General features: G+C 35.4%; 1 protein-coding gene across 1 annotated transcript in view; it reads right to left on the reverse strand.

Annotated features, from left to right (window-relative positions):
* Positions 1–10094: 10094 nt before the first annotated feature.
* The window catches only part of Cpr62Bc (Cuticular protein 62Bc), a 7930-nt gene continuing 6446 nt past the window's right edge, over positions 10095–11578 (reverse strand). The window contains exon 3 of the mRNA XM_017614631.1: positions 10095–10861. Coding sequence (XP_017470120.1) covers positions 10493–10861 — 369 coding nt within the window. The 3' untranslated portion in view covers positions 10095–10492. The remainder of the gene's footprint in view (positions 10862–11578) is intronic.

Raw genomic sequence — 11578 nt, forward strand, 5'->3', positions numbered from 1 at the left:
TTTGAAGATATTTTACTAAAATTTTGCACACGATTGTATTTTTACCTTCACTATCTCATACAATCATCGAAATCGGTTCACTCTAAAATCTAGCTCCCATACAACTGATTGTTCAGAGACGCTGTTTTGCGTTATAACTCCTCCAAATAAGCAGATATAAATTTAGTATAGGCTCAATTGATTATATATATAGCACGCATGAAATTTATTAATCAGATAAGAAGTTAGAGTTATAGCGCAAAAACACATATCTGAGTAATCAGTTGTATTGGAGCTATACGTTAAAGTGCACCCATTTCGATAATTTTAAGGAATAATTAAGTTGATATTAAAAAACCGTTATGTGCAAAATTTTAGTAAAAATAACTTCAAAGCTGAGGGAGTTATTTATAAATTAATTAAAATTTAATGAAATTTTCAAATGCCGTTATCTCGAAAACCGGAGTCAATCTGGTAAAACGGGGGATGTTATTGAACTTAGAACATCCCAATTAAGTGAGTTTAACTTTCAAAATCTTTTCTAAAAACTTACAACTTGAACAACGTAATTTGAACAAAGCTTATTCTTTTGTTTTCTATTTCATGTTTATCCCTCGCTTAACTTTTGAAGCACTTGATGAAAATGAATTACACGTATATTTATCGATTTATCAAGAGAATATGAATAAAATGATATGTAAAACATAGGTATGCTCACAAATTTAAAAATAAAATTTTTATTTTGGAGAGTGTACCTATTTTTCAGATTTGCCCATATGTTTGTGTATATTGCGTTTGCGTGCAAATTTTTTATCCGGATCCCGATCATTGCTCACGGAAACAAAGGAGTTGCGTCGGTAACGTCGGCAACGATGTTTAAATGGCGATTAGTGTTAACCAGACTTGGTGAAAACGGGCCTAAATCCATTATCGGACATTTCGTCGTGAAGGCTGAAATGATGACGAGTAATAGCTGTAATGACGTGATACTGGTTTTTGACTTATATTTACTTGTAAATTTCAAGTTTTTAGGGAGTGAACAAATGTGTACCTAAGAGCTTTAAGCTCAGCACTCATCTTGTGAAATGAATACTTAATTAAAATCTTCTATCTGTCAATATTTTCCTGTTATCTCATCAGCTGTGAGTAGCGTTGGATTGTCAGAATTTAGTATTTCTCTAGTAAGTGAGTGTGGCAGTGCTGATATTTTCTGTCGCCCTTTCTTATCCGGGGAAGAATAGTTGACATTTGACAAAGGCCCGCTAAAAGCAAAAACAAAATACAAGAAATTGTGGTATTTGCTGAATCGATACCACCTTATATGAATTTGCCTTCCACGTATTCATGGACTTTATCACTGTTTTATTTTTTTTTGATAATGGTCATTTTTCAACATACCTACATATATAATACGATACTAATCCAATCCACCGAACTAGGTAGTTTTAAGGCAATGACTGTATTAAGTTTGAGTGGAATTAATGAATGCATATGATAACCATTTTGAAATTTTACAGGAGATGGAAAAAATCGGCATGTTACAATAATTTTTTAACATAAACCGAGTCTGTTGTCAAACACGCTATGTTGCCGCTGTTACGACACTACACCGGGGGGTCTTAATAATTATTTTTGGTTTTGTTTTTTTAACTGAACATATAAATATTTATATATTTCATAAGTTGACTAGTGTTGTACACTTCTCCACAAGCCTCCGTCCACTTTTCTCGTAAACACGGCAGAGCAGGAAATTTTAAATGTTTTGTAGCTGTATCCTTACAACTATTCCGCTTGTTGCATCATCGACGAAAGCAGCAGTTAATTTAATGTTGGATTTTTTTTTGTGAACAAATATTTAAAACTGTTCAACTGTGATTTATAAGCAACTTTTCATAACTTTTCAAACCAAAAATATTTTAGGATTAAAGAACAATAATTAGCCTTATCATGAGTTTCATTTTCACCGAACCGGTTCACTTTTCACGTTTGGTTTACATGTATTTACTAAGGGCGGAATACAAATTTTCGGGTGAATATTTTTTCAGGCGAAACTCAGGATAAGGTAGAATATGCCTTAAAATAATGTTTAGCCCCAACTTAATTCGGTCTTCAAAGGGTTAAAGCCTATTATAGACTTAAAGAAAATTGGTACTGATATGATGCAATGAGGAGTGGACCCGAATGGCTAGAGATAAAGACTTAGACGTGAGTGCTACTCAACACTCAGGATAGAAGACCACAAACTTTGCAGAAAAGCTTCTATTCTGTTGAGCCTGAAAACTGTTTCAGGGCTAGGAAATGGATTTTTCTTCCAAAGTAAGGTTAATTATCTTCACTTCTTACTTTAGGAATTTTTTCCTGTGCTCCAATCTGAGATATTTTTAAGTGAAAATAATTTGGGATGTGGGAGTTTACGTATCTGTAGTGACGGCCAATCTGCGGTCAAGACATTGGCCAACAGCATAACTACTTCTAAACTGGTTCCGCAAGACAAGGTTCAGCTAAAATTATAAAGAATTGGATTTACTCTGGGTTCCAGGTCACACGGTAGAACGTGATACATGCGCGTATACAGGTTTGCGCCCCCTAAATTCGAAAGTTTCATTGTAAATTTCTTTCTATGAATTCATAATCAATTTCCAATTAAAAAAATGTATGCAATAAATTAAAACTTTAGGGGTCTTTACATCCATTTCGGTGGTTTGGTAAACCGCTGGTTGTTACTCGGTAATTTTATCAACTGTGAACGTCCTTTTGAGCTTGCTTTTGTTAGTCTGATATATTATGTTTATAAACAGCTTGTTGGTGTTTTTTTTTTATATAGAATATACAAACTGTAGCACAAAATTTAAGATCTTTACTCAATCGCATCGGAAATTTACTTAAAAAAGGTGAAATAATTATTATCTTTTAATATTTTTTACTTAGTTGGGGTACTCACAACGAGGGGGTTCGCAAAGTACCAGCAAAGTCATATTATGAATTTTCACCGTGTTAAAAAATAGTTGGTTGTGGTTTAAAGTTCTCTTAACCTTTATTTAAACTTTTAAAGTTTACGACATACAACACTACGACACTTACGACACCGTTGTGAATCCCTCAAGCTTGTACTTGAATTTAGGTATAAGTATGCTTAGCGTTTACAGAGGTTTCGTAGAAAAAACATAAAGAAATTATCACTAAAACAATTTATCGATTTGTAGAAGACCCTGGAAGACTATTACTTTCTTAGCAAGAAACAAAACTGACTTCAATTCTCATGTAAAACTTTAAGATTACCGTTAATTTCTTAATGATCCAATGATGGGATCGAAACCAAATTAGGAAGGGACAACCTCTGAGGTACCACCTTTGCTTAAAAAAAACAATTATCGAAATCGTTATGCGGTAACATACATAAAAAGATATTTCGACGAATAGGTAACCTCCTCCTTTTTTTGAAGTCGGTTAAAAATATTGAAAAATTACGATTTTGGTGTAAACACAAAGTCACATTTTAGAACTTGCATTCAATTAAGGTGACCAACAAATTGTTATTTTAACTCTTCCGTAAGTTCATAGTAAACTTCATGTTTAATTGTTACAATAACAAGTAATTTTTAAGAAAAATACACAACCTACTTAAATTATCGTAAAAACATTTAGAATTAGCGTTAATTTTTTCATAATCGAATGATCCGATCTAATCCAACTTAGTGTGAGGCCTCCCCTGAAGCACCTCCTTTTTTAAGTCGTTTGAAAAGAGAAAAAAGAATTTCAGCCCCCTAAATTATGCTTTGCCTACGCCCATGACGTCATAATGAAATATCTGATTAGTTGGCTAAAAGGGACTCCGATCAGGTATTCTTCCATCCGCAACCAATTATATCACTCCCAACTTATCAATCGAAGCCACCTTCAGAAACTGGGTGAACCTTTTTGCTTTTTTGTTTGTTAGAAAAAATGGAAAAAGCAACAAAGTCTTAGCGGTAGTTGTTATAGCTACTATTTCGCTACATCTCCTCACCATACTTATTTTTCTAGACTTCAGCAGGGATCGAACCCTTTTTACCGATGTGCAAAGTCATAAGCGCTAACCACTGAGCTATGCACACCCCGTAAACTCTTGTTTCTAATTCATTTCCTTATTCAACCTACTACTATCAAGTGCAGCTGATACCCTGCTGAAGTCTAGAAAAAGAAGTCTGATGAGGAGGTGTAGTGATCTCCGGAATAGTAGCTATAACTTCTACCGCTTAGACTTTGTTGCTTTTTCCATTTTTCCTAACAAACATAATCCTGGTGCAAAACTCAAAAACAATATTGAAATACTTTTTATTTCAACTTATACCCAAAACGGATACTAGCATAGGCGAAGATATAACATACATATATATTTTGACCCAAATTGGGGTCGGTTAAGGCGTGTCGCAACGGGGTCAAAGGTCAGATGCCTTTATGGAGACTCTAAATTTTTTTTTATTTAATACCCAAAATTGATAAACCTAAAGTCGAAGATATCACTTATAAATTTTAGTCCCGATTGGAGTCGGTTAAGACGTCTTCATGGGATCAAGTGTGACACGACTTAACCGCCTCCAAATGGGGTCAAAATATAAACATGTGCGATATCTTCGCCTTGGGCAGCAAAAATCAGTTAAGCAGTTTTGCAGAATGACGATACGCGGTGTTGTACTTTAGACGATGATATGTACATATATAAATATTTAAACATAAATACAATAATTATTATTGTATGCCTGAAAGTATGCAAATTTTAATAGTAACGGAATGTGCAAAATTGTGAAGCCGCTATAACTTAAAATAAATTTAGGCTTGCTTTGCCAAAAAACATTTACTTATTTCCATGTACATTTATATATATATTTGTATGTGGCTATGAAAAATAGCAAAGCCCTGCAGGAAAACTATCGCTTGTGGATTTATACATTCATACTTACTTACATACAATATTCCAAGTCGCTTCTAATTTAATAATTGACAGTAAGTAGGTGCATAGATGTTGAGAAAATGTGGCCATTTTAGTTTGAATAGATCGAATTGGCAAAAAAGAGGTCGGAGTGGGAGTTTAATTGCGGCTAAACAAGACCTCAAGATTGAAGTTAAGAGGTTTCATAAATATAAATATAATATATAAATATTTATAAGGTGTGAAGACGAAAAGTTATGTGTTAAACATTTATGAAATAATACTTCATTTTTGACTTCCTTTATTTTCGTGTGGGGGTTTGGTTTATCTTCAAAGAATTCTTATCTCTATAAATATATTTAGAAATGGTCCATATTATATAAATTTAATTGTATGATGTGTAGTTTAAAATAATAAATAAATTTTTAGAATTTTTTATTTCAATTTTTCATTATGTAGAGTTCAATATTTGCTATCGATAGAACGACAAATATGCATTGTTTTTTCATACACCTCGAAAACAAAAGTTTGTTGCTGTTAGCTATTTAGTCGGGTTGTAATTTGTTAAAAGAAATACTAAAATAAGAACACTTTCTTTTTAAACACTCGATTAGCCGGTAATAAATACTTTTAGATTTTTGGCTTCAACGTTTAATTTTTTGTACTGAAAGGGTTAAGGTGTTTTATTGCCAAAAACAAGTTTTAAAGAAAGACTTTCCGAATTCACAATGATTGTACCAGTCGGTCGCGGTATAAAGGCTGTTTATGATTGTGAAGCAAGCATCCAAATGGCGATGCTCTGTAATCAATCTAGTGGCGCGCTTCGGGATGAGCTTCGACTACTTTTCGGATGCGTTATGGAATAGTATCTATATGTGGGCAATAGTATACTTTGTACATATGTTTGCATTGCTATTTAAAGACCGAAAGACTGCCCATGTATCACTAAACTGGAAGGCTCCTACGGCAATTACACACTTTTTGTTTGATTTCATTCATTTTGCTGGATTTAAAATCATTTGGCAATTCATTATAAAATTTTAGTTCTTTTTAATACAAGTTGGGCTTATCTCATTCAGTTTTATAAGCAGGTGTGTTGAAGTCATTCCTATTTCGAGTATTTTCGGAATGTGCATTATTAACTTATACATGTGTGTACTTATTGTTGGTTTTCAAGAAATCGGGCAAAAAATATCTGATAGATAGAATCTCTTATTATGAAAAACATGGTTGGACAGTATATAAAATGTGCATCAATTCGAGATCTAAAAACCACAGTCTTGTTTATAATAAATTTTGATTCCAATTGTCGAAATTCGACATTTTTTGATACATTTTTGAATTTTGCTTGTCACCAATATTGAATACCTTATGCGAATGACGATTTTGAAGTCCACCACCAGGGAATTTACAGGAAAACTTAAAACCGAATTTCTATAGAAGCTTTCGAAATTAGTTCGAGAAAGGAAGGCCTTAATCATACTATCCTCCGCTCACCAGTCTTTTCCAATATTTTATGTGTGGTGAACAACATGTTTATGGTGAATTTACTACGTCTAAAGCCACTCTGAAAAAGTCCAATCAGTTCGTTAATGGGAATTTATGCATGCAAATTAACGGCTCGTCACTACCGTACTCGCATATTTATTTTTACGGCAAGAAAATATTTAGATTCATTTCCATTTTTTCCGCCGGGTCGAAGACTCAGGGTTTTTTTTTCTGATAATTTCATGTCAATGGCCCAAAACACGCGATAGTAATTAGGCATGAACAATTTTTGTTTTTTCGTGTCACCCGAGATGAATAAAAGCAGTGCAGAAAAATGTTATTAGTGTAATTTGACGTTGATTTGCTCTTGTGTGTTTTAGTCCAATTTCTGTCGCAATAGTGTTTACCGTTCCCATCGCAATTGTGTTTACCCGACTGAATTTCCGATTGAAATGGATCAACAGTTCGCCCCCGTCAGCCCGTTACACGCTATCCGCTGCAATTCTGTTTACCATATTAGCTTTTTTATTTTTCGATGATATTGTTATTCATCTCCCGTCATAGTTGGGCGGTGGGATATCGATTCCGTCGCACTCGTCTATTGACTTGGGTTGATTTTTTTCACTGGTTTCAGTGATGTTACCATTCAGGAGGGTGGAGTAGTATTCCTTCTCTAATTTAAGTATGTTAGAGTCATCGGTCTTTTGCTCGTCGATTTTTTTTTTTCATAAGAATTCGCGTTTACCTTGTATTGCTCCTTCAGCTAGGTTGGTGACTCTCAGTATTGTGTCGACTGTTAACCTACATTTCCGAAAACCATACTGTGCAGCAGAGAAATAACGCGTAGTATCGATACAAATAAAGAAGTGCGAGTATTTTGAAGGAGAAAGATAGCGCATGAAAAAAAGCTTACGACAAAAGATGCGTAGAAAAAATTCGGCGAATAAAGAGGCGTAAGCCTAGTTGACGCCGAAGAAAAATACTCAAAAAATAGCTTTGTACCTGCCGAGAGCCACATCAGCATAATTCCACAAAAACTATTTACGGCACTGTTACGCCCACAAACATAGTTGACCGAGAATATAAGTTTTCACGTCTTTCTTCGATGTCGTCTATGTTAAGATTCTTTCTTTGGGTTTTTTAACCCATATTTTTCATGGTCAACTTTTGACTTCGCGTCTTAATTCGTGCCTAATGACGATATGGTCTCATAGAACGACACAGATGATACACTCCAATAACTTACCTAAAGCATCAATCAATTACAAGTGGTCGTACCAGCCTCTGTCAGCATAATTCCACAAAAACTATTTACGGCACTGTTACGCCCACAAACATAGTTGACCGAGAATATAAGTTTTCACGTCTTTCTTCGATGTCGTCTATGTTAAGATTCTTTCCTTGGGTTTTTTAACCCATATTTTTCATGGTCAACTTTTGACTTCGCGTCTTAATTCGTGCCTAATGACGATATGGTCTCATAGAACGACACAGATGATACACTCCAATAACTTACCTAAAGCATCAATCAATTACAAGTGGTCGTACCAGCCTCTGTCAGCATAATTCCACAAAAACTATTTACGGCACTGTTACGCCCACAAACATAGTTGACCGAGAATATAAGTTTTCACGTCTTTCTTCGATGTCGTCTATGTTAAGATTCTTTCCTTGGGTTTTTTAACCCATATTTTTCATGGTCAACTTTTGACTTCGCGTCTTAATTCGTGCCTAATGACGATATGGTCTCATAGAACGACACAGATGATACACTCCAATAACTTACCTAAAGCATCAATCAATTACAAGTGGTCGTACCAGCCTCTGTCTTTTTATCTACTCGGAAATATACCTTCTTGCAGGCATCCACTAAAAACTTTAGAAAATGCAGATGGAGTTATATTCACCGTCCCTTTACTGGTAATGTTTGGCATACCACCAGGGCCGGAGGCCATGTTGTTTCTTAAACGTTTGGCAGTGTGAATTTCAATAAAGAAATCTCTGTAATTTTTCTTAAACGTATTTCAGTTGACAGAATTCAACAGAAGCAGGTCCAGTGATTCAAAAATTTTTTTGTCTAGACACAGCCATGTAGCTTTATGGATCTTCTTTTTCTGCAAGCTTGTCCTGCAGAAATCATATATCGGGCCCGCAGAGTACGTCAGTCTCAATTCGTTATCGGATGTTTCGTCGCGGAGACTTATTTTTCCGACCATGGGGCCAAATATTCGTTTCATAATAGCAACTCAGATATTGAAAAGCCGTAGCACCACTTTGATATGGTGACGGAAGCAGCGCTGGTAGGTGCACCTCAAGCACTGATAGAAGAGATCCGTGGACGCCTCATTCTACTCTTTCATCGATGGGTGCGCGCAAAATCTATGTGACTAATTTACCATTACCTAATCAGGTATTTATTAGAGAAATAAATAAACAATGTTGATAGTTACGCACTTTTGCTATACCGCTCAAAAATTGTAATGGAAACGAAAGAAATGAAACCGTTGTTGTAATTGTTTTAATGTTAATATTGTATTCTTTAATTTACAAATTAAAAATTTCCAAAAGAAGGCATTGTTCTAATATTCCTAACTCTCGTCGGGTAGTGTCAAATTTGAAAAAGTATTTCAGTTTCCTCGTCTTATGCTGTAAAGGTTGTGGTGTCGTGCTATAATTTTTGCATCGAAGTAAAAACTTCAGTTTCTCTTTTTTCAGCCAGTTTCCTGACATTCTTGTTGTATTGCTTGATTATGTCGCATGTCTCTTCGTTATATTTAAACTTGATGTGTTGATAAAATTGTTTCATGTGTATTGTTGTGAATGGTTTTTCCTTTCCGTTTTCTTCGGATTTGCTCACCGAAACTTTTTTTTATATATGATTGGACCAAGATTCTATTGAAATTCTATGCTGGGTTTTTGCTTTCCATCAAAATCCAGCAAACAATTTCACTAAGAATTTGGCCACTGTAAAGAAGCGATATACACTTATATATAAAGCGCGGATGCGATATATTGCTGCTACAGTCGATGTTAGAAAATTAGATTTGTGAAACGTTTTGTCAAATAATAAATAAATAAAAGACACATTTTTGATTTTTAAATTCACTACATTTTTTATTTATAGCATTTTTCGCATGTATGTATGTAATCACTTAATATTTAACGCAAATACAAAAAAAATATTATACAATTAGAATAAAAACTTGCAAACATTTGTTTAACAGAGATAACATGTCCACTATTGAGAAATATTTTATATTCCATAGTGTACAGGTATCTCTCACATATGTTTGCATTCAGTTTTTATATTCTTACGGACTTCTTTTCTATTTGCCGACTTTTTACAAATTCTGCCGCTTGGACTCTTCTCTTTTATATGCGTTTTTAAGGTACAATATTGTCGTTTTACCTAACTAATTTACAGAAGATTAATTATCGTGGCAAGTGGGAGTATTCTTTGAGCTTAAGTGAGCCTGTAAATCTAGTGAGAGAGTGAGTAGTTGAGTAAATGACTGAGTGGAAATGAGTAAGTTTGAAGGTGGGTGTAGTGGCGGTGATCAGCAGCTACATATGTCGATTATTTCATGTATTCGCATTTAAGAGGTGGTGAGAGAAATGAGAGATGCCATGGAAATGTTTACGGGGACGAAAAGAGATCTAAGTAATATTTACAAAATACATAAGGGTCTATCACTGATTCGACGGACATATTTACTCGTATGAATGGCAGTGTTTATTGGCAAGATTACAGGTTTGCATGCATTAGCTTTAGAGAACGATAATGAAAAGAGCAGATGAAGTTATAAAAATACGAGAGTATTGAAAGCATATGGCTGTAGAGTATGTATTGTGAAGACATTTATGAAATCCCTATTTACATACACTGCGCTTCGGTGCCGAAATATCGGCCGACTTTGGGTTGATCGATAAGTAATCGCGATTTTATGATACACCATCTCGCCCTTTCCACTTTTTCTCCTTTCACTTATTCGGTCGTCATCGTAGCATGGGATTTTCAATGTATTAATATTAGATATTCGTTAATAAATAAATTCTAACGCTTGTTTGTTTGGAGTGGGGTCAGGTCCATTATTAGCGTGCGTTCATTTCGCTATCTTAGTAGTGAGAGACATGGGCGTGCGCATCGTGGGTGGCATATCCGTAGGCGGCGGGAGCGTGATGCGCCAATGATAAAGCTGGAGCGGCGGCAACATGGTGCGCAACTACTGGACCATGAGAGAGTACGGGAGCGTGCGCAACAGCAACTGGAGCGGCATGATGGATGGTGGGGGCGCTCTTGGAGACGACGGCATTGAAACCGTTATGGTCATCGGCGGTATACTCGACAGTGCGCACCGAACCGTCTGGTTCGACGAGCGAGTAAGAGCCCTTCACCACATCACCATCGCGAACTTCGTGCTGTGACTTCACATCACCGGTATGTGAGTCGGCAACACCGTAGTTGTAGTGATATTTGGGGTAGGCCTGTCAAAAGATAAGAAGAAGATTGAAAAATATTATTAGAAACATTTTATGAAGCAATAAAACAAATAAATATTTAATTATACTAAGCTTTAAGCTTTAGGAAAGCTTCAAACATACATATGTATGTATATGTATGTATGTGCTAGTTGACGTAACTTATTCGCGTGTTTGGTTAGTCAAAGTGTTTGACGGCTCTAATGCATTGCCCAACGTGGGAATCATTCATTACACCTCTGTTCGCTGTCATGCCGGCTGTTGGCTTATGACTCAACCCTCCGAACAGCTATAACAATGACTTGCCACATTAGCGTTTGCGCCCGCGTTAACACGTCGAACTTGCGAAGGTCAGCGGCATCGTGTGAATGAAGTCGTGTTCTCAGCACTCAAATAATGCAAATGTTCGCAAGTACATTCAAATGCCATAGCGCTTTAGTATGGGAAATTCACTTTTTGGGGCGTTGAAGTAATTTAATTCAGGCAAAAGGTGCTGCTGAGAACATTTTTCAGTGCATTTTTTTTTTTTTTTTTTTTACTATTTAATTAAGTAAAATGTTGCAATGTCCAAATTACAAGTTTTCATTGTAAAGGGTGATTTTTTTGAGGTTAGGATTTTCATGCATTAGTATTTGACAGATCACGTGGGATTTCAGACATGGTGTCAAAGAGAAAGATGCTCAGTATGCTTTGACATTTCATCATGAATAGACTTACTAACGA

The sequence above is a fragment of the Rhagoletis zephyria genome, unplaced genomic scaffold (genome assembly GCF_001687245.7).
Source record: "Rhagoletis zephyria isolate East Lansing unplaced genomic scaffold, Rhagoletis_zephyria_1.1 Rzeph_scaffold_00871, whole genome shotgun sequence".
Taxonomy (NCBI): domain Eukaryota; kingdom Metazoa; phylum Arthropoda; class Insecta; order Diptera; family Tephritidae; genus Rhagoletis; species Rhagoletis zephyria.